This window comes from Apteryx mantelli, chromosome 1 (genome assembly GCF_036417845.1).
Source record: "Apteryx mantelli isolate bAptMan1 chromosome 1, bAptMan1.hap1, whole genome shotgun sequence".
Lineage (NCBI taxonomy): Eukaryota > Metazoa > Chordata > Aves > Apterygiformes > Apterygidae > Apteryx > Apteryx mantelli.
Window position 1 is genome coordinate 88,090,344 of NC_089978.1, and position 24,558 is coordinate 88,114,901.

The following is a 24,558-nucleotide window of genomic DNA, read 5'->3' on the forward strand; positions in this document are numbered from 1 at the left end:
TCATTTTAGGAATAAACGCGATGAAACTGAAATCTCATTTTGTTCCTTTAATTAAAGGATTTCAGGCAAGAAATATTGGTGACAATGTAAGGAAGGAAAGCAAGAATAACATACAGCTAGATATGACTGAGCTCTCAGAAATCCTTGTTTTAGGGAATTATGCAATACAAAATTTGTAAATTTTAAACTTAATTCATCTAGATTACCAAATAAAACAGAAAAATCAAGATACTGATTTAAAATATTTTCTTAGTGTAATTCTGGAAGATAATTATGTTTATTTCTTTATGTTTATAAAGAACTACCAGGCACTTCTCAAGAACAAGTCAGAGATCTTAATATCTTATGGTATCTTTGAAAACCAAACCACCATTTCAAGTATAGTGAAACAGCTCTCCTTCAGAATGACCAGTGGCAGTGTGCAAACTTAAGAATATGTATTTTGCATCTTTTTGTCATATTTTATTCATTTTATACAAGTGTACTCCCAAAAGGGTTGCACTTCGTTTTAAAAAGTTATTTTGATAAGGATGCTAACACTTTAAAATAAGCTGATTCTGCTGTTCTCATTGCAATAAAAATGCTTGTCATTTGGAAAGTTGAGTCCAGGACTCAAATGTTCCACAAGAAAATTTTTAGGACAGAGGCTCTATTTAGTAGGCTTTCTGGAAAGCGATTATGAACCTGCCCATGCTGTATCTGAAGATTAGAAGACATATCAGACAAATTGTACGACAGAAACAGCCTCTAGCAGGTCCCAGAAGTCACCCGCTTGCCCCTGGTAAACTGGAAATAAATGAACTCAAGAGGGAATTCGAACAATCTCAGTTTAGGCATTTATTGTAGATGCTTTGAATTATCTACCTTCTCTCCAGGTTTATAAAGAACATATTCTTCTCAGCTGAGGTATTTCAAGTCACATGTTAGTTAAATGCCTGAAGCAGGCAGCATGAATACTCCCAACCACTAGCTTCTAGGAAATTCATGTTTTTATTTTTTAAAAATCAAGATGTTCTTCACTTTTGGCTGTGGAAAAAAACTGCTAAACATGAAGCAAGCTGTAATCAATACAGCAGTTTCTTCAGTCTGTGAATAATAACCACCTCCATTGTGCATGACTCTCCAAATGAGCAAGAGACTACTACGTACAGGACTTCTCCCATGTGCTTACAACAAAAAACAACAAGAATTAAGTTATTTTTCTTATACTATCTTTCAGGAAGATAAATGATTGTCCTAGCCCTGGAGGCCATTACTCCTCTTCCCTTTCCTCACCCTTGCATATTAGCCCCCTATGTGCAGACAGTAGTTGGTCTAGTCTTTATAGCACTCCATTTTAGTGCACATTTTTGAAATATTGAAGAGGGATAAAACTTCAGTGCACGTGTTGTATTTGGGACAAGAGGCAAAAAAACCTTTAAAACGAAAGCCTCTCAGCTTCTAAAAGGGATTACTGCCATTACATGACATTCTTGTCTGCAACAGCAAGGCAACAAACCAAGAAACCCTGCACAAATCTATGCAATCCACACAGCTTTGCCTCTACCAGGTATCTGTCATCTAGAGTTTCATAATGTTAACACTTCTTTTTTTTGTGCAATTCAGCTAGCTTGGGGAATGCTAAAGGCAATCAAGTATTACACAGAAGATGGATATCTACTCTACTGCTTTTCAGTTCTGACGCCTAAAAACAGATTGCAACTTTGTTACAACAATAAGTAAGATAGCTCATGGGTTCTAATTTTTGACAGCTTTATTGAACTTGATATCTTGAATATCTGAATGTATGCCTGAAATTTATGCAACTTAAAGGCTCTGGTTTTCAAAAGAAATAAAGGACTCAGTTAAAAAAAATGCCAGCATATTCCAGAAGAAAGCACAGAACTACACTTTTCTGCTTTTGAATTAAAAAAATGCAAGTAATAATATTTACTCATCTTAAGCAGCTTTTAAACATGGGTTTATGTCAGGCATATCTGTCCCCCCCCCCCCCCCAAATTTCTACTACATCCCTATGAAGTAAACTAGATTGCTTTTTCCGTAGAAATAGGCTGTAAATTTCTAGCCTGGGCAAGTTAACATTTTAAATAAAATAAAATAAAAAGTTACAACCTTGCTTTGTCCTTATTACCTCTTTAAGAAACTTTGGTTTCTCCAATATTCACAGACTGTAAACAGACAGGAAGAAAGAACAGGTGAGGCGAAAACAATACCTGTACTTGGTCACCATTTTCTTCATATCCACTTTGATTGTAAGACGTTCCCTCCTACAGTTGACATCTGACATTTTCACATCTGAAACTGTATGACTTGAATCATGCTGGCTATTGGAGGAATCTACTTTTTTCCTGATTTCCCCTTCTTTCCTTACTCTTTCCTTCTGCTTGTTATTAAAGGATCTCAGATCAAAATCCGTTTTGCAAGAGTTAACGCATGCATTGCAGCCCTTCTTTGAACTATATTTAACAGGTACTTCAACGTGCCCTTCTTCAGTCTGTCTCGCTCTTCCACCGCTAAAGTAATCTAACTCTTTGCTATCCCGGGCACCCTTAGAAGAATTGTATTTCTGGTCTTCCTGCTTTCCATACTTCTGAGCTCTATCATCTGAAAAAGACTTCTCCCCATCTGGATGCCTGCGTCGTTTGTGACTATATTCGTAGGCTATCTTTGTGACAGACCCCTCCGAGTACTCCCTTTCGGCCGATCGGTGAGACTGGGCACCCAGATTTCTTTGCTCCTCCTTTTCTTTGTAGGGTACAAAAGAACGTTCTTGCTTCCACTTGGAATTTCTTGCTATTTCTCCACCGTCATACCTCTCCATTTCTTTAGCCCTTTTAGACGTGTGCCCATATTCTCTGTAATCGTGATCTTCAGGATACCTGTGTTGACATAAAGCAATTTACACTTGCACTAGAGAAGAAAGTGAGAACTTATATGTGCAGAATGTTGGACAGCAGAATGCGTGGCAAGTTAACCCATAATCCCTCACGCCAAGGTACAGATGTGCAGGGGCTCTTAAGAGGGAAATATTATCCTTTCATACTCTAGCCATCAATATGATTTACTTAAAAGACAAATACTTCACTACTACCAGTCGCCCATAATTAAACTACAAAGTGGCAAACGTGTTTCAAGGTGGATATCTTCAACTATAATGAAAACAGACTTTCACTTGAGGCTTTACACCACAATACCCAGGTTTTAATTATTTTATTCCTATACCTCTTCTGTAAAGAGCTCCTTGCCGTAAATTCATCAGACACTCTTCTGGGTGACTGACCATACTTCTCCTCATGTAACCTCTGGTGCCTCAAGTCATCTTCATGCCATTTTCTTTCAAGTTTACAGGAAGCCCCTAATGGTCTATGAAAAAGTTTCATTCCTTTTTCATTTCCAGTGACTTTATAGTGCTCAGACATATATCTTTCTTCCATTTTGTGCTGGTAAAATGGTCGGTCATGTTCTTTATATGGTATTTCTGAGTATTTTGGTGGTAACTGGTATCTCCTATTGCTTTCAGTTCTTTCTGATGAATGTGTTCTGTAGAGCTTATGACTGTAAGTATCTTCCAAGAGAATTCTTTTCAGGTTTGGTGAAGGCGACCTACGTTCATAAATTCTCTGGTGGTTATTTCCATGAGGTGCAAATCTAGAATTGCTTTGTCCATACTTTTCATCTTCTGTTCTCCAAGGCATAGACTTCTTTGGGTCCTTACGAAAGCTTTTATATTCACAGTCATAATTAATATGAGCATGCCTTTGTCTATGGTGTTCTGGACTCCTAAATGCTGGAGATAAGGACCTGAGACAAAAAAGATACAGTTCACTTTAAGCAGCCCCAGAAAACTGAATCATACTCTTAATGAGAACATCTGTTCACAGTACAAAAGCATAATTTCGTACAGCACACAGTATTAACCAACTAGTAAAAAAAAAGTTAATACAAGCCAAGATATTTAAAAGGTCATTTGTCTAGCTAGAGTAACAAACTTACTTTCATCCTGTTAAAAGTTTTCATAGGAAAAACACTCACTCAAAATATTGGTAAGTCAGTCATTTTTCCTCTCACTGCATTTTTCACTTCAAACTAAAAATAATGTCATATATATGAGGTTTCTACTACATTGAAAACAACTGTTACGCACTCTTTCACACTTCTCAAGCATTCCCTATATTTGTCTGTGCCAAGAGAAAAATGGGGAAGGAAAAAGCATACAGAGAAATAAAAATAACAAAAAGGAAACAAGCCTTTGCAGGACTAGGAAACCATGCCAAGAAAAATTGCTGATCTAAAGAATTATAGAATATCCCATTTTAGAAAGAGCAAAGTGTCACATAGGTAGGCTTCTTCTGCAGAAAAGAGTTTGAGAAAGAGATATTTTCGTTCTTTTTGTGTAAGTGCGCACACCTGTACGTACATGTATGTGTACATACATTATTATTGCTGCTTTTGCTATTAAAAATTCAATTGCTAAGATCAACTCATTTGCAGCCTTCTCAGCTTTCATTTTTGTAACTGCAAGTCAAAACGCAAAGTAAGTTGCTAAAACTCTTTTGGCTGAACTCTATTTAAATAAAAGTAGGATTAGCCACTAGCAAGAACCATAAGGTAATTTCAGAGACCAAAGCAGCTCTGCTTGTATTCACATATTCACTGTAAACTCTCAATACACTTTTTAATACAGAAACTGAAAAATAAAAGATGAAAAAATTCAAGTCACTTCCTTTGTGCACACAATGCAAATGTACAATTTGGCATAGCTCTTTGTTTCTGCAAACAGAGTTCAATCTCAAAACAGCATAGCACCTATGCTGCTGTTCTGGTATTTCTTTGAATGCTTTGGTTAAGACTAACATTTTAACGAGTGCTCGAACGTTCCTCCCAGCCCTTCATTCACAAAGACCAAATTCCCAGTTATCAGTCTAGAGGCAAGTAGGTGGGATTTCTCTAAGAACATTTTTCTAGGTTATCCAAACTCCTTTGGTCTGGGTCATCACCACTTAATTGTTAGTCTGTCTAAAAAAGCAACTCCAACCCAGCAAAAAGTAAAATTTTGTATTACACTGATAGCTCTTGAAGTGTTAAAATTATATTCCAACCTCTTAGTTCAACACCTAAAATTTGCACTGCAAGTCCTAAAAATTAGGCAGGTAACTAACTGCATGATGATTCTTGTGGCATCAATAAGACATGCTACTAGGCTAGTTTCCAAAAGTAAGGACACTGTGATTCCCATCTTTTTTTCACCTTATGCTGCAAGGCATATCTAACTGTGCTAAAAATTGATTTTGAGGTCAGCCCCAAAGGCTCAAGAAGCCTGAGATCTTTGAGCTCTCCCTCTAGAACAAGACACAAAACAGCAGTGCCTAAAGATATTAAGTGGTGTCTGAGTAAAAGTAACTAACTACTGTCTGAGAGTTTGGTGCTTAATGTAGTTCCAAGTCCCAAAATAAGCAATTTGTACATGGTTCTTGGTGGAGAGCAAAATCTTAACATCTCTAGCCAGAAGTAATAAAAAAATTTGTTTTGAGTTAGAAAAAAATTGTTCAGCAGAAGTTGTTCCATTTGGAAAACAAATTATAATTTTGTAAAATACACTTTCACATTGTGATTTTGACTTCTTTTGGCTTTCTTTTTCTTAAGAGTTTTAGATCTTTGTTATAAACCCCTACATAGAGCTACACTTCAGAATAGAAACAGAGTTACAGATAAACGTTTACCTTTGTTTCCATCGCGGTGATCTTGATCTAGATCTCGTCATCTTTTCTTACGTGTTTTTGAGTTTCTTGAAGCTGTAAGAACAATATGAATTACTAGTCTAATAACAGAATTGCACTACAACTGGCAATATGGGCAGTTATTTTTAACAAGTGTAGTATCAGATGCTCCAGGTTTGAGGCCAGAGTAAGCTTTATTTTCAACTCTAATTCTCATTTTAAGGCAAGTAACTTTCTTTCCTAACTGGTGATCTGAGAACACAGTTTATTTTCTTTATAATCAACTTAGAGCATTTGGTTATTGCTCACTTCTTTCTCTCCACATTTTATAATGCTGTCTGTTCACGCTTTTTTTAATGTTAAGAACCTCACAAAGAAACTGCAACTGAGAAAGTTATACCATAATTATTAGCACATACTGGATGCCACAAATGATAAAGGGAAGAGGCACCCAGCACAATAATCAAACTTACAAAGAAAAAGGTTTTAGCATCCAGTTACCCATATGTACTGCACTTAAGTTTGTAATATGCCTTGATGTTTTTAAATGGTTACAGACTTCCTGTAATCTGTTACTGCTCCATCAAGTGTTAACTTTTCTAACATCACATTTCATCCATATAAAACAGTATACAAAAGATCTCGCTTCTATAATTCACTTGTTAATAACCTACTACCCCTGCATGCATTTAAATAGACAAGAGAGGCAATATCGCAAAAAGCACTGCTTTTTTAAAATTTCTAGTACATTACTTTCATTCTACCAGCTAAAAATGACAATTTCAGCCATGGGAAAATGAACATAAGATTATATGAACAAATGCAGGATTAGGAAGAGCACTGAAAATAACCAATGAAACAATTACAGTGTTATAAAAGCCCATGTTATGGACAATTCTTGAAGCCTGAGAGTAGTTTGGGACATCCCTTCTCATAAAAGATATGGAAGAACCAGAGAAAAGATTCATGGAGTCTACTCTTTTTGCCCTTCTTTGCAAGAAAAATGTTACACACTTGGGAAAGAAATGATGGAAGGATCTACAAACCCACAAGTAATGCGAAGGCAAACAGGAAAATTGTGAAATTGTCAGGTAGCAGGCTTAGAAATTGGAATTTGGACTACGTACACCCACCTACAGCTCCCAATTACCACAAGATGCTGTAAAGGCCAGAAATATAAATAGGTGCAAAAACAGATCCATCAACAGCTCTGAAGTTAGCAGACAACCAATCACTGGAAACTGGAAGAATACACATGGGTCAGTGTCACTCTACACGTGCTCTGGTATGTTCCACAGAAATCTGCTCACAGGCATTCTTGGAGACAAAAAACTAGCCTGGACTGGCCAACCATGGCTTTTCTGACCCTCCTAGTCACTCAAATACTTTCTTCTGTAATTAAATCTTTTACCTGACCAGCTGAAAGGGGAGAAGAAAAACAGAAAGCTTTCAGACACACAGGAAAATCTGGAAAAGGAGATACATGCCCACATGCCTGTTTCTCCCCCATCACATCAATTGGTCCAATAAAATACCACCTCTCTCCGTCTACTTTATTTGTATTATTAGATTATGACTACAACAGCACCTCCTTAAAAGGGAATATACAGCATACTTCTGATAGCTAACACCACACATGGGCATTAGACAAACCAACCTACTATATTTCAGACAACTAATTTGATTCTGGAAATGTTCACTTCCTAATCATTAAGCTAGATCATAAAAATGACCAGACAATTATTTACAACACAGCAATAGCACAGGTCCAGAGAAAAACCTCCAAGAGTTTTTTGTTGTTTTTAAATCAAAAAAAGTCTCATTTACCATGAAAGTATTTGTTCTGTGACGAAACTGTCCATGTGGCAAGGAATAAAGGTGTAAGTAGTGTTGCCAGGGATAATGAAAGAGAAAATATGAAATACTCTAGAGACATACAGTATTATTTCTTTGAACTGTCAAATATGAAGTTAAGCCTTACTTAGATCCTAAAGGTATGTATCTGAGAAGAAGATAGCATGAATTTACTTAGGCCCTTTCCGTTTGCTCTAAGATTGTACTAGCAAACATTAAATATAATGCTCCAAGAGTATTCATAAAAAACATTTTATTTTTCAAATAGTAAGATCAAGGCCTACATAATTTTGTACTTCTCACCAATAAAAAATACCTTACCAAGTGGGGCATTAAGTACGTTGAAAACATGAAAAACCACCCCGTCTAATACATTAAAAAAATTATTGTAAACTTTACCAGTGCTTTATATACTATTCAAATTTCTACTTTCTATCTTCCCTTGGGTTCTGAACTTTATCCTTCGTTTTGAAATTGAAGGATAAACACTTAAAAGACAAAGTACCATTAAACTCCACCCAAACCATCTTACAGAGCTTGATACAGTGCCAGTAGATCATATCACAGACCAATCAAGCTAGAAACATACATAGCCAAAGATTTTTCTATCCACATCGGCTAAACAATCATACTAAAAGCGTGACACAGATTGTGACAGCATGTCCTATTTCTTGCCTTAGGATAAACAAGATTACTGCAATTCCAACGAAGACACTCCTTTTGTTTAGTGCAAAGAAACTGTTCATTCATTTGAATGTGTCTCCTTGAAAAGTCACACAGAAGTAATGCGATTTCCTCACAGCAAGATTCAAAGGTGAAAAAACCATATGAAGGTAGTAAAAGCTCAACTCCAAAACTCCCAGCTAACACTATAATAAACAAATCTATGTAGAATTTGAAAGTACTTTGCTAAGTCCAGGTTTAAATCATCGCACCTCAATCAGTAAGACAGTTCCAAGTCCAAAGAAAGCTTTCTGTGGGATGGTTCCAGGTAGCAAGCTTGTCTATAGCAAAATTATTTGAATCAAGTGGAGGCCCTACAGTTCCTGAGTCAGCCATCCAGATGCTTCTTCAAGGCCAGTTCATTTTGAACCAGAGACACCAGGATTTGCTATATTCTGGATTCTGAATTTCACCAAGTCCTCCTCCTCCTCTGTTTTATGGGAGGCTGTCACTACGATAAAATGTGAAGAACTATTTTTAACTAGGAGGTAATATTACTCAGATCACAGTGCTGCTTGTTATTTGTTGTGTTACAACAATAAGTGACTCATTATAGAGGAGTTATCAGTAACAGTGCTCAGATAGTTTTTAAACATTAATGAGGAAAGCCACCTTTTGTTTTCCTTGACTTTTGGAATTTAAATCAAACAACTTCCATCTCAGGAGAAAATGCCTTAAGCCTATTGCCAGCTTTCCTTAGATTCTATCTTTAAGAGATCAGTGCTCTGACAAGTACAAAATTCCTGTACCTTTTTTTTTTTTTTAAGAATCCGAAAGAGGTGTTTTGAAAGAAGTAACTCAAAAAATGAGCAGAAATGTTCTGGGTGTGTCGGCCAGGACACGCATTCTTTCACAAAGGCCATCAATTTAACAACTTGTTCTGCTGGACCAAACCATCTCCAGTCTCCAATCTTCTCCAGCAGGCAAGGTGAGAAATCACAAATTACTGCAATCATCTAGCTGAAAGGAGGGGAACCAGAGCTCTTGCAAATGCAAACAACCCCACGTAGATAAGTCTCAAATAGCTAAAACCTTACAGATAGAACACAGATGGAGTAAAAGTACCTAACTCTTCTGTAAATAGACCATAAAATATGCGGACTGCTTTATATTCCTTTTGGGTGCGGACTCAGCTCCACTGGGTCAGCATTTACAATACAGATGATGGAAAAAATCCAATGCTGGAAATGCAATAAAGAGCAGGTTAACAGTAGCAGTGTTCACCATCAAGGAGCTGCTCCTGAATGAACTGCCATTTCACCTGCAGCAAAGACGGACAATTTCTCACTACTTTGTAAAAGACTGACTGACTCCAACTACAATTGTCTTCCAAACCTCTTACAGGCAGAAAGATTGAGCAAGTCTTTCACAGGTTGGACCACACAGCAGACATGAAGACAGACACTGACCCTCACTGCAAAAACTGCCTAGCTCACTACCCTCTCATTCTGCCCTCCCTCTCCCCCATCAAAAATGAGCAGTTGCAAGTTCATTTGACTGTCTCCTTCTGATCAACCAGAAACTGCAAGGGACATGCCAGAGCATGTATTGCTGCAGCATCTATCAAAAAAGAGAAACCAGAAATCGAGAATCTCAGCACCAAGACAGCCAAATATCTGACAGAAACCTGATCAAATTAAAAGCTCAGCTGCAACCCAGGTTTAACTTTTCTATAAGTTTAAGGAACTTAAAGCCTGAAGCACAGAAAGCCAGTTTTATACTTTTTCATTTAAGTATAGGATAAACAGCAACTTTTCTAATAGATAAGTTATAGTAGCTGACTCAGAGGTTGTCACATGTGGGTTTTTTCCCCTCCTTGTTGCTGTCGTCTGGGCAGGATGCAAGCATTGCATGCACTTTTTTCCTGTTCAGCTTCCAGGCATACCAGCTCCCTTGACATTTCCTCTCCAAAAGGAGTCTGAAATAGGGCAGCTGAACCACAAGACATAACAAACCCCTCCATAAGCACAGCTGTATCACATATCTAACAACAGCAGTAGGTACATAACACCTGGTTCAAAATCTTGTCTCCAAAATGGCCAACAGCATGTGCCTAGGGGAGAGCATAAGAATAAACACATTTCCCAACAGCCAGCAAGCAGGTCGGAAAGTTTCTGAACTGCAATGCGAATCAGTAAGATTCAGCAGTAGCACAAGTTCTTTTCCTCAGAAATCAACTTCACACGTGCTTTAACTCACTGCTTCCCAGACTGGCTTGGGTATTATCACCACAATCTGAGGCTCCCAGTGCTGCGCTAGGCCCTGTATGCCTCCATATCTCCCGAATTTTTCTAATTGCCTTCGGCCTCAAAACCAATTCAGACTTTCACCCCCCACTGCCAGCCACTCCTCCCAGGGCACAAAGTAGGATGCTGTGAATTGTGTGGTGCAACCCTGCCTCGGATCTTCTCCAACACCTGAAATGAGAAGCACAGGCACACCAACATGTGCACGTGCACCTCTGGGAACAAGGAGAGCGCACCCGTGACTGACTCCCCACAGGCAAGAGCCCAGCAGCCTGCCTGAAGGGTCTGGCAGCCCAGAGGTAACTCCTGGCATACTCCCTCAAGGTTGTATGCATATCACAGTTTGAAAGCTATAAACTAGAACAGCTCAAGGACACACACTGTTTGAAGCAAAAGAAATTCAACTGAGGGATTTCTAAACCATTCCCTCTTTCAGACAACTTGGTAGATAATCAGATCTGTGCAAGAGATCTTTATTCAAAGTTTCCATCCTCAATTTCCTCACAACTCTGATATTGTATTAGTGCTCTTCTAGGATCATAAATTCCTTCTCCTGGCCTTTAGACACTCTCAGACTCTCTTCCAGACCTCCAAGGTTATGGTTTGACACTTCAAAATATTTTGTAGCAGGTCTGGCTGCACCACCCCCAGGACACCGCAACCTCAGTTGCACTGGCAACACAGCCTGAATCCTCATCATGAACACCATCAGGAAAATGATGGGACTTTTCCTTTTTTCGCCAGGCTATGTTTATCAAAGTTTCCTAATCTGGTCCGTAGTATCTCTACAAACAACTGTGCCAAAACAATTGAGAAAATGGTGCACCATGACAGCAGGAGACAACATTATATGCCAGTACTCCTACTGAATACATCACACTGTCAAACCACAACCTGAGCATACTCTGACTCTTCAGCCAGCTCTCTTCAGTTTGCTTGTTAATCTAAAGATTTCTCCTAGCAGTAAAAATAGGGCTATAATCTTCTGGAAGCTCAGCCATTGCAGCTTTAAAGAACTAACTTTCTGTCCTTTCTCCTGTTTTTCAGCTTTACCCTTTTGCTATACACCAGCTGGAAAAAGTAGCTTTACATAGGTTGTAGCTTAATGCTAAGGATCATTAACAGACAACTAAGCCTCATATTAGTGAGGTAACTGTGCCATACAGAGGCAGCATCACTCCCTTCTACTTGCTCTACATAACAAGATTCAAGAACACAGGAAGAGCCACTATAAGGGCATGTACTGAGCAGATGATAATGCCCCAAAACATCTCAAATTGTCTCACTGTTCCCTCTTTACACTCATAGTAGGATGAAGACCTATCACAGAAAGTACAGGCCTAGCTGAAGTACAGACTATTTCTTAATGGACCACTAAGCAGATTTTAAGTAATCCCTTAAGAGGCAGGTGTAGGGGAATACTTTTTGTATATTTCAGCAAAAGACAAAAATATCTGAGTAAGTTTACTGAGCAAGTAACTTAAGCTCAGTATGCTCTCATTAAAACTAACTCATTTAATGACACTAATTAGCAGACAATGCCTCACCTTTGTAGAAAAATGATTACAATGCCAACAGAAAAGACTGAATAGGATAAGTCTATATCACATAATATATTACGTAGTTCAGTCTCAAATTAATACATATTTTTTACACAAAGAAAGCACAAGCTATAAACATACTGCCCAGCCATTTCTGTATTACATTGAATTAAAAGCTTTTAAAACACAGTCTGACCTCTGATCTATTACAGACAGATCATTAAATTTAACAGCACCACCCCCAGCTGATTCTGCCTATCAGGTTCTAAAGAGGTGTCAGAAATGTGTTAAAAATTCATTCCTGTCATAGTCTTATATATGCTTTAGAAACAAAACAAACCACAACAACTTCCTGCCCACTGAACGCTATCCAACATGTACAAACTGTAGTGGAGATCTTAAGTCACAAAATCGATTTTGGGGGGGGAGAAACACCTTCTTAATTCAAAAGAAGTGTAGAATCAGCAGTGCTGTGCATGAATACTGCCAGCAAACCAAGCAGTTTTAGCTGTGTTCACCAACCACACCATAGAAGTCAGCCATGCTGGAAGACTCCCAGTACATTTCCTCCCTTCCCCAGACACAGTTCAAGTCTACTTCCACCCGAGAGGAAGAGGGAACCTAACTGTGTTTAACCACATCACTCGCCAGCTTGCTTGCTACGACACCAACGCAGCTCACATTACCTCTTGACAGGTAAGCACCCACAAGGCAAACCGCACCAAAATTAAACCAACCTATCTCAGCATAGGCAGAAGGAAAGTTGATTTGATTGCTCTTATAAAAGCGGTGGCAGAAATACTAGTTACTTTGCTAAAGGCAGATGTGGAGGAGTACAGCATGTCATGGACACTTATTAAGACAGCTGTTTATCAGGATAACTGGGTGTGCCTCTAAAGGAAATGAATTACTTTCAGCTCACCTCAACACCAGTATTTTTAGAGAGAGAAGAAAAAAAAAAGAGAGCTAGAAAAATCCTAATAGCTTCTGATTAGTCCTTCAGAGTAAAAAGAAGGAAACAAGGGGAAAACTTAGTCATCTGTGCTCTCTACCCCTCTCTGCTCAAGCCAGTATCACATAGCTTGCCACTTCACCAGGTAACTTCCTTCACCAAAGATGCTTCCATGCCTTTTTGCACATTTCTCCCATTTCCCTTTTTACATCCTGTTCCAAGCTGTTCCTTGAGCCTTTCAAACCCAGCAGAACTCACAAAAGATTCACTTCTCCCTGAGGCCCACAAACACACAAGGTAAGTAGGTAATTAAAATCTCCCAGTAATTTAAGTAGTCTTTGTTTTAAACCCTTGTAATTCAAGAACCTAAACTATATTTACAAGTGACTTGGGGCATTTAAGAACTGCACTAAAAGTTAGGTGTGCTCTTCTGCATGGAGTTGAGCCAGGTGAGGAGAATATTATCGTTGACTCCTCCTGCTCCCCCCCAAAGCATTACTGCCCCTTTAGATGTGTATGAATAACTGCATGCAATCAACTAAACCAACTAAAAAAGTATCACAAAACACACTATTGGTCAAGTCAGTGCCAAGTCATCTTGTTTCAGTCATCTCAATCCTGAAAATACATTAAGCTAAGCCAAAGAGACTCAAACTAAAACAAGACTACTATACAAAAAACTGTACTGCTTTAAATTAATCTAAACACACTCAGCAGCATAAAACTGTGACCAGAAATAAATTACTTGCAATAGGGACTGTTGGTATTTATGCCTTGCTCAACTCTGAAGAAAATGCTGTCCTTACAATAATAACAAGCAGCCGACTCAGTCCTGCTGTACTGTTCACAGAGCAAGTGCACAGCAAAATGGGTTTTCTGGAACCATCAAGGCACATACATGCCTCAGAGACAACCCCGGGGCATTTCTTGTCACTCCTGTCCCATGCCTCTCCTTATGCTTTGTTTCTAGCCCTCCTAAATCTCACTGAAGGCTTATGCTGCAAACATCATATATAATATGATAATGTATCTCTATACACATATATGTACTATATGTGATATATATATATATATATATACACACACACACGCACACGAGGATTACAGATGCCATTGCTACAGGCTACCTAAGCATCAGCAGATTTAAGATCGGTTCAGCAAAATCCCCACTGACCTCCTGTTCCCTTCAAATACACAGTACACCACACCTCGGACGAGCACCTTCAGGGACAAACACGGCGAGCAGGGGAGAAAGACAGACATACATACATATGTGTGTATGTGTGTATATATATATATATAAAAATCATTTCCCACCCTTCCCTATTGCCGACACCCCCGGCTGCGACGGGGGCAGCAGACGAGACCCCCCGGCCCCGCAGGCGCGCGGCCGAGCTCTGCTGCGGCCCGAGGGAGGCGGCCGAGGGGCAGGGAGCCGCCGGGGCCGGGGCCGGGCCTGGCCGCCATGGCGGTGCCTCCGCCGGCCGGGGGCAGGGCCTTTCCCGCAGCCGGGCTCACGGGCAGCGCCGGGAGGGACAACACCTCCGCCCTCGCTCCGCGGCGGGGGGGTGGCGCCGCCGCCGCCAGCGCCCGCTCCGGCTCCGGCCCCGACCGCCGCCGCGGCCCCGCCTGCCCAGGCCGCGCGGCGGCCGCCGCTCCCTCCCGCACTCACCGCCGCCGGAGCCGGAGCCGCTTCCGGAGCCGGAGCCGCCGCCGCCTCCCTCCGCTCCGCTGGCCGCCGCCGCCGCTCCGCCCCGAGCAGGTGCCCGGCGAGGAGGCGGGGCGGGCCCCCGGCAGGCCGCGCCGCTCCCCGCCGCTCCGCGCCGGCCGCAGCAGCTCGGCAGGGGCGCGGGGCAGGGAAAGGGCGGGCGGGCGCCCCGGAAGTGGAGGGGCGGGAAGGCGCCGCCGCGGGCGCCGCCCCTCCCCGGGCGGGGCGGGGCCGCCCGCGCGAGGCGCCGCCGGGGGCCGTTGCTGGCCCCGGGGCAACGGTCTCCCCGCGAGAGGGCGAGCGGGCGGGCGCGGAGGATGTGCCTGGACACACTGGGAGGCTGCCGGCCGGCGGGGTGCGGGGCCGCGGCGGGCCTGTGCGCGGGCGCCTTTGGGGGTCAGAAGAGCAGCGGCTCTGCCGTGGGGGCGGCTGGAGGCGCGGCAGCAAGGACCTCGGCGCTGTGGGTCCCAGGACCCGCAGGTGCCGTCCCATCCCTCGGTAGCAGCAAAAATGAACTTGCATGCTCTGGCCGTTGCGGGTGTTTATTTAGACACGTGGTCACCCCCTGCACGAGAAAGTTCTATGAAAAAATAAACTTCTCCCATGAAGCTTGCTGCCCGGCGTGTCCTGAGGCGATTAAAAATCCCCGGCTGACTTTCCGCACCAGGAGCGGGATGGGCTGCAGCCCGAACGGCGGGAGAAGGGCCGAGGCCAGCTCCGGCAGGGAGAGCGCAGCACCCGTGATTCCAGTGCTTTAGCTGGTTTCTGCTGCGACGTGGTGGGGCGGGCGGAGAAAGCTTGGTCAAAAGACTGCCTAAGGCCTTACCGGTCAAATAACCTATGATTAAATTCACTTCCGCATATGAGGTGTCCCAGTGGTGCTCTGGTCAGGCGGTAAAACCACCCAGACAGGGTGCTGATTTGTTGTGCTGACCCATAGCTAAAGCAGCTGTCACTTACTTGTCAGAGGACGGTGTGAGGTTTGTAGCATCTCTTGCAATACTTGAGTAAGCAGCTTTTTCTGAGGCTCTTTCCTGGTTCCTGGAGTGTTCCCTTCTTTAAGTATATATTCCAGGCCTCCACTCCTCTCTGAGATACAATCAGACCCAGCAATTTGAACATTCTCCTTTCTAGGCCACTGGGATACACTCCCTTGATTGTCAATCATGATACCTAGCAGGCCTAACAGGTTTGGCATTTGAGCGAGTTTTTTCTTAAGCTGCAAACAACAGCTGAACACATTGACACATAATGAGGCCTTTTCGAAATGGAATATCTTTTTATGGTAAAAAAAAGCACTGCAAATGGATTTAAAATCATGCAAAGCCACACGTGAAAGATGATACTGACACTTTATTTTAGGCATTTGAGGTCAAAGATTGCGATACTAAAGTGGTGCCTTGTTGGATCAATCCGTTAATATGTTTGATTCAGATAGACACAGACACACACTTCTGTTTTAGCCTGAGCACAGAGCTGTTGTTCGCTTTGTATTTTTACACTAGACACCGGAAGAAGGACGATACCTGATCCAACACCGTTACAGTGGCACAGGCAGATGATATCCGATCCGGTATAAAGCTTGCCAATACCAAGTTAGCCTGTCAACATTTTCTTTAACAAATATGAGTCAGAAAAAGAGTATGTATTGAGTCAGCACTCTGTGTTACATAGTCCTGACATTTTTGATCCATGTCAGAGCCACAGGGCTGCATTTACTGTATTACCAAACCATGGCCTGCTTTGGGGTGAAGTTAGCTATTTGTGTTCACTGGATAAAGAAGGGAGAGGAAGGGTGCCTTGTTGTTGGCATTCTCCTTAGCCCCTTAATTAGATGTACTTCGAATAGGTGGTCTCAGCTTCCTTATGTTCCAGATTCCAGCGTGGGCTGCCGACTTTGGCTATCCTTCAGGCTTTTAGCAGATGACATCTTTCTGCCTTCCTTTTACAGGGCTGATCTTCTGGCTGAGCATAATCTTTGTGTCTCAGTCTTCTTAACCTTGTCAGAGTCGCTCTTGTTGGGACTGAGGGATCCCTCTACACAACTGTAAGTTTGGTTACTGTGCTTGAGCATTTGCAGGGTTCTGCGCGGCTCTTTAGTCCTTTTTGGACTAGCTCAAATGCAAGGAACCAAGCACAATAGTCATACAAAATAATTTCTTGGGTCTTCATCAAAACACTTTGAACTTCTCATATGAAAAGCATATGGAAGTATAAGGTTATTATTAACTTTAGTATAATGTCTTCCCAATTAAAAGATTTACTGAGCTATGTGATACAGAAATATAGTTGCAAGCTGCACTAAACAATGCTTGCTTCCTCTTTACCTTATCTCTATTTTTGTTAATAGGAGCTTGGAGTCAGAACAAGGCAGAGTGATCTTTAGATTGACTAAGGGAGACTGAGCAGGGCAGATGCTGCTATTCTGCACTCTGCCAAAGGAGCATGGGCCAATGAGAATTCCCACAGCCTGGAGGGCTCAAGCAGGTCATGTGTATTACAAGTTTGGCATACTTTTTACAATATGCAGGATAATCACTATATAGAAAGTTATGGCTTCATTCTCAAGACTAGGAAAATGAAACTAACAGAGAAAGAAAAATTGTATTGTTATTCCTTACTGCAGTTGGTGTCATGGTTTACCTGTTCTTTACATCTAGTGTGGCTAGTACTGCCCTGAAACTTAAAATTAAGCAGACACCTCACTTCAAGAAAAAATTGTAATAACTACAGACAATGCACCTCTGTTTGCGTATGATAAACTTATACATTACATATAATAAATTATACTTCATTATTAACCTCTTTGGTTTGAATTCTCAGATGCTCTTGAGCCAATATACACTTAGCTTGATGGATGTCATTAAGCATATACACAAGGATTTCCATGGTTGGGACCATGTAGTCTATGAAATCAAGAAATGAAACACACTTTACAAATTAAATGAATTTTCAAACCAGCATCTATTAGTAGTTCCACAACATCATTATTCTCTGTCTGTAAATTGTAAAGGCTACTATTGCACAAGGCTTGACAATTGCTACTTATTAAGACTAACTGTTTTAATCTATTTCCATGTTTTTCTAATTAAATATCATTAGAATAGAGAATAGCTTTCACATTCCTTTAATGTTTAATTTTGTAAACATTCCCTTTGGAAACCGTATGGCTGTGGTATGCATGCTAAACAGCTGGAAATTATGAATGGAAGTAACCTAGAATTCAAAGACAGAAATTAATATTAGATAGTAGACAGATCTTACGTATTTGTTTTTTAAACTAGGCACTTCATTTTCTGCATAAAATGTTATTATTGGAGCTGAACTTTGCTGAACAGTAGCATGTTAATTAAAAAAAAGAAAGTGGAAATTAAACTTTTCTCAATCCCTAGGCAAGGTCAGGCACAGGAGCAGGTTGAGCAACGCAGGCTGAGCTGTGCTGGGGAGCATTGCCCAGGCTTTCCCACACTTCCAGGGTCACCACCACCACAACTGCTTTTGAATAGTTGTTTTCCACTGAAGTGGACTAGATAAATGAAATTAAAAGCTTTTGGTAGGAAATGGGTTAGCTTGGTTGTCATACACAATTCATTTTGGTATGTGTAGACAGAGCCTATAGATGGTAATACTTAGTGCATCACGGCAGTTAGAGAGGATCTGGTGGAGTAAATATCTGCAAAGAGAAGACTCATCATCAACAAGACCTGCTGTCAAAGGGTAATCATGTTTTTACCAGCCAACCTTTCACAATATTTCAAGCAAAATGTTTAGTCTGGGCTTTAGTATTTTGTTCTGCCTCCAGATAAGACTTGATTGGCTTCATTAACTCTGATCTCTTCTTTTAGAGAAGTTTCACCTTTATCCTTCTTTTTACTTCTCATCCAGCCCTATCCCATAGCACAACCAGGCATTTTTTTCTTTCATTTATATCAAAATACTTTAGCCAAACCACAAAGTATGTTTGCTGTTATGAAATGAGTGTGCCTAATCCTTTGCGGGCACACAACATGTTTGCTTCCTCTAATAAAAAAAAAATTCCGTCATTCAGTGGAACAAAATTAGCTAAGCCTCTAAACTCCCCACTGAAGGAGTGTCAGCTGTTTCTCTTACTTTACAGAAACTGAGATACTGACGCTTAAATCAACACCTAAAGTTACTTGGGAAAATAACTTCGACTTCAAGTCTGTTGCATCTCAGCCAGACAAGGAAAGAATTTGGTCCAGAATAAAACAGAAAACAAACAAGCAAAGTTGCAAGAGCTTATTTCAACAGCTTTCTATAGAACTGTGACTTTTTTTTTAAATTCAAGCTCAAAGCAACAGATAACAATTCCCTCCTTAATTGAGGAAATAAGACCCACATTATTTAGCTTTGAAATTTAAGGGAAGCTGTAAAGTAATCATTTAATTAAAACCTGAAGGAACGTGAGTGGATGACTGACTGCATGACTTGGCTCAGATAGTATCACCAAATTATTCTTTAAAGAGAGCCTTTAGCAAGGCTGGGATCTCATGACGTAATGATGCCTCTATGTTTTATTTATGAGGTTATCATGACTTTCCTGTAACAAAATGTAAAAACTATGCCATTGCCGTTAGGTGTACGGCCTATGTCAGCTTGGTATGATTTTGGCAATATACCGTCAAAAACAATTTTGTTGTATGAATTAATACCAATATGTGACATAAACACAGTTAACAAAGGGTTTTAAAAGCAAAGGCTTTGAACTAGGCTTGTGATCTAAGACGCCATAGCAAACTAATTCAAAGAGGAAGCAGAAAGGTAGAGTGGCTGCATTTCTTTGCCTGTGCAAGAACCACAATTTGGAAGGGTGACAGAATGAGAAATTGCAATGAAACAGCAGGATGGGAAAGTCTGAAGAGAGAGCAGATTTCAAAACACACAGTTTGATAGGACATTGTGGGTGTTACTGATACTCATTTGTCTTAGGAATTTTAATATTAATTGTTCAATAATAGATATGTACAAAGTATCTTAGCATTCTTTAGGCAACACTGCTACCTTCATTCATCCTTTTTTTCTTCCTCCTTCATTCCATCAACTTATTTATTTGTCAAGGCCACTAACAGTTTCATTTGTTATATGACACTTTCAACCCTAAACTAGATTGGTCCAAGAGCATATGAGCATAAACTAACCATGTGAAAATGTAGGTTAGAAATGCAGAAGTTTCTTGCCAAAAGGAGAGTTCAGTTCTGACAGTCTTCACCTGAGAAGAGGCTGTATTGAATTTTACTCATTTCTGATCAGGATTACATTGCATGTGACAGCAGTGTCTCATAGCCTCCACTACTGCTGGAGGCCAACAGTTACTCAGTCCTAAACACTCCTCTGATTTTGTGCTTCTCTGCCATCTAAGGTATGGACAGTCTTTGTCCAGGAACTGGTAAGAACAAACTTATTCTACCAGGTAACCACAAGAATTTATGTTATCTCAGATTTGTTTTATTTGAACTGATAAAAAAGGTTTAAAAAAAAGAAAAGAATGAAAGCTGTTCTCAATTGAGAACTCACACCAGGAAAATTAGGAGCAACTCCATATAAATTATTAGCATAAACCCCCATAACTCTGCATATTTAAGGTGCTAATAATGATATTTTACATGATGTTGCCATCTGTATTTTAAAAGAGAAAAGTTATTCTGAAAAGGGTTATATGAACATAATGTTAATACAGTGTCACAGATATTGCCCTGATACTGCTTGCTGTTTTCCCATGGTCTTTCAGTGGGATTGGTAAGTGCTGCTCATGTATTGAATTTGGTGAGTGTGGCTGGTATTTACAGAAAATTTGAGGAAATACTGTAATTTCCCTGATTGTGATCTTATTTCACACCCATGAAAATTTTTATCCAGCTATTTTAGGTTCTTGGGTCCATTCCTGTATAGTGTCAGTCACCTACAATTGCCTCTGACTTCAAGTTATTCCTTTCAGACACAGCAAGAAGATACGAGTGATAATGCATCGTTTATGATTTAGTTTATTTATGTAACTATTTTAAAAACTCATTCTTAGTGTAAGGACTTCATAGAGGAGTGCAGCACATTGCCTACCATTTCCTTCTATTCACTGAGTCTCCCCTGAAGCACAGTTGTTTTTTTCTCTGGAAATCATTAAGGCTCCATTTCAGCAGGAATACACATCTATTTTTGTAAATCCCTCAAATGAACATCACACACTAGTTCCCAGAGCATTTATTTTGATCCTGCAAATTGCAGGCTTCAGGTAATCGTCTGACCCACTAGTTTGAAAACATTACTACCTCAGTTTTCAAGCTTTAGAAATACTATAGCATGTATCATAATAGTTCAGTACTATGAGATGGAGAACAAAAAAGTAATTAAGAAGAAAACAAGTGTTAAAAATTATTCTGATAGTCAAGAAACTATTCTCTTACGTTTTAGACAATTATTTTAAAAGCTTAAGCATACTTTCTCTTAGTATTTCTGCTTGCAATTTAAGGGCTTTTTTGCTTAAAATGTTGCTTCAATAGATAAGTTAAACTGGCCAACGGAATGAATAGCACTACCTAATTTTCAGCTGTAAGAGATCATAAGGATAAGATAAATGATGGGATAAAAAAGTGGGGGAGAGAAGAACATTGTGGGTTGCAGTATTACTGTTACTAATAGCAATAACAAAAAATGCATTCAAATATCTTAAGATTTCTATGATTTTAAAGTATATGTATTCCTGAGGGATTGAATGTATTTAAACTGTTTTTCTAAATATTAAAAAAAATCCAGAGAAAATTGCAATTAGTCATAAGATCAATCCATATATTTTCCAGATTTTAGCACAGTGGCCCAACACTAATAAATTTTCCAGAATTTAATATTAATACTGGAAAACAGCATCCCAAAATGTCAGGTAACTTTTACACAAATTTACACCCACACACAGAGGCAACATAGGTCAATAACCACTCCATGCTGTTTTTGGAGGCAACCGACAGCTTGGACAGCGTGGTTCTAAAATGAGAGTAAAGCAAGACTTTTTTTTCAGTCTACGCTGTTCTTGTATAGGAGGGAGGGAAGGGGTGGAAGTAAGGAGGAAGATCCGCACACCACTAATGCAGGAGAAAGGGAGGTGTATCCCCACTGAACTTACTTGTTTGTCTGCAGCTTAAAAGACAGTTTTGTTCTTATTCTTCCAGTGCAGCATGTGGGCGGCGGATTAGAGAAAACAAGAAATACACCTCACAAAGTAAATAGCCTTTGGCTCTTGAATATTAAACTCTTTACATGTTAAGACCCTTTCAGTAGGTAAGACACAGAGGAAACCAGTTACTCATGGGAGTGACGCAACAGCTGCTATTTGCAAACGCCCCCTCAGTGGGCAATGCTGCAAGAGCTCAGTGTCCCTTTGCCAGCAGAGGCAGCTGCTCAGCGGTCTCACACCCCTTGTCCTGGGAGGACAGAGAGCAAGCTGAATGTCAGCTAGTTTAATGAGATGGTACCTGCTATGGATGTACTTCACATTTTAGAGCCTAAAACAGACTTCTTAATGTCTCCTGACTCATGGCAGGGGCCTCCATACAAGGTTTTATAGGATGGGGGGGTACACCAGGGCAGATAATATGGGGACAGGACCACAATTCAAGGCTTTACAGGAAATACATCTTCTACAAGGGTCTCCAGGCTGCTGTGCAGCGTTGCAGCTCCGGTGCTGCCCTGGTGATCCCCTGCCCCTCTGACCAGCCACGACTGACCCTAGATGAGGCCGCTGTGCTACCTCAGGCACACGGGGTCGTGGAGTAGCAAAAGAGCTGCAGTGCTGCACTGCCAACGCCCGAAATACGAGTGCAGTGGTGGCAGCGGCGCCTGAAATGGCCGGCCACTTGCTTGAGTTTATGCATGAAACGCAAAGCTGGACAGTCCTGCCATGCTACGGCCAGCTGTGGGGAACAGGAGGTTTGTTCCTGGCTTCTGCCCCATCCCCAACCCCCATCACACAAGCAAGGCTGGGGCTTTGGTGGGGTGGGAAGCAGCAAGTCACTTTTTGAACAGTGGCAAAGGGAAGATCCCAATCCTGCTGGGCGGTATCCTGTGCGGTTTCTGTTGCTTTCCGCATATATGTAATTTGTACATTTACAGGAACGAGGATCACTTTTCCCCCCTTCTGTCCCCTTTACCACTAACTGAAAATGCAGGTTTGGGTGCAGAGCCAGATCCCCCCATTCCTGATGCCACCTGGTTTTGCAACGAACATGAGGGAGCCAAGAGCCATGGAGTCTGCTACAGGCCTTTGCCAGGCCTAAGACAAGCCTGGGTGTCATCGCCCAGAGCAATTCCACAGAAAATGCTGATCCTAATCACAGAGTTACTGTGACACCCAATTACCTTAGATGTACACAGTATTTACTACTTTAAAAACTTATTGCTAGTTATACTAGTTAGTAAAAATAAATCTGGGAAAGGATAGTAACAGTGTCAAATTCTTCTTGATGTTTACCGCACTAAGAAATAGCTACATTCGCATTATTTCATTGTGCTGTGTTAGCACTATGTATTACTAGCATATATTATGTACTGGTCTAACTTTGTTAACAGCTTTTTATTGTTTTGCTTCAGTAATGCAGTTCCTGTGTTCTAATTAGTCCATCAGAGTTCTGTTTCAGGGGTTTCCTGACGCTCCTGTTTTACAGATTGCTTTATAAAAGATAGCCATTCAAGAATCTTTTCTTTATTTTCTTTTCTCTTGCTTCTTCTCACAGCTTGATCCTCAAATGCTTTATGTCAGAAAAGCTCTGCAAAGGATTCATGTGAATAACTAGTGGTCTCTCATCGCAGTTTCAGGACCACTGTCAAAATAGGGTCATTACGCAGACCTGAATCATAGCAGCAAACACGAATATTGGTACAAAGAAGTTAGATCACCAAAAGCAAAAAGGAAAAGTAATTTAGTCCCTCAAATAATGGTACTTGCTCCAGATATTCAGCCAAATTTTTAAGATTATATTTGAAAGCAAATAAAAAAAAAGCTCTTACATATTTTCTATTATATGAATACTCACTTGTCTTCCCTCCTTTAATCTTAGTAAATAACTGAGTGAACAAATCACATGAATGATCCAAAACAGAATGAGTGAGATGAAGTGTCACCATGGAAAGTACTAATATACTTATTTTTTTTATATGTATATAAAATATATATCTGATATAAAAGCAGATTTTCTCATTTTGAATTTTCATTGAAGTTGTGATTTTATAAAAAACATTGTGCTGATCCTTTTCCATAACTTTTCACTAGAATACTAATAGTAACTCCGAGTGGTCTCTTTCTAAACAGTAATATGTGTATTTAGCTTGAAGATAAGTTTAGCATTTATATTACATATACTCTTACGTAACGGATAACACACAGCTAAGATGCTGGACAGAACAGTGTCCAGTGGGGCCACGGCTCCCAAATTTTCTTTTCCTTGTTTTCTTTGCCAAGCAGTACCCCTGAGAGCAGAAGCATGGGCTATATACTGCACTGAAGTGGCTTCATGCCACTAGCATTTTGGAGGCCATAGTTTGGAGCCCTCACTTTAAGGATCTTCTGCCACCAGTCTACATTTCTTCTATGTATTGGCGAGACTTCAGAAAGCAAATTAGTATACTGCCAAGAAAACAACAGTTAAGTATTTTGAGGCTCTAAGAACTAGTGCTTCATGCAGTATGACTCCCTTCCTCTGAAAACACCCTGGAACAAATCAAAATATATTTTAAGTTTGTCATATTTTTGTTATGAGTAAAAAAAAAAAAGCTATGAAACAAGTTAGATTCATAAATGAAAATGTATTTCACC

The 24,558-nt window shown here is 40.4% G+C and overlaps 1 protein-coding gene across 5 annotated transcripts in view; it reads right to left on the reverse strand.

The window, feature by feature from the left end:
* The window catches only part of BCLAF3 (BCLAF1 and THRAP3 family member 3), a 36,949-nt gene extending 22,164 nt beyond the window's left edge, over positions 1-14,785 (reverse strand). For all 5 annotated transcript variants that reach the window (XR_010884263.1, XM_067297130.1, XM_067297124.1 and 2 more), the window contains exons 1-4: positions 14,706-14,785; positions 5,721-5,792; positions 3,223-3,801; positions 2,214-2,879 (exon numbers count right to left, since the gene is read on the reverse strand). Coding sequence is in view for 4 of the 5 variants with exons in the window: in XM_067297130.1 (XP_067153231.1) it covers positions 2,214-2,879; positions 3,223-3,801; positions 5,721-5,761 (1,286 nt within the window). In the remaining variant the exon portion in view is untranslated. The remainder of the gene's footprint in view (positions 1-2,213; positions 2,880-3,222; positions 3,802-5,720; positions 5,793-14,705) is intronic.
* Between the last annotated feature and the right edge of the window lie 9,773 nt (positions 14,786-24,558).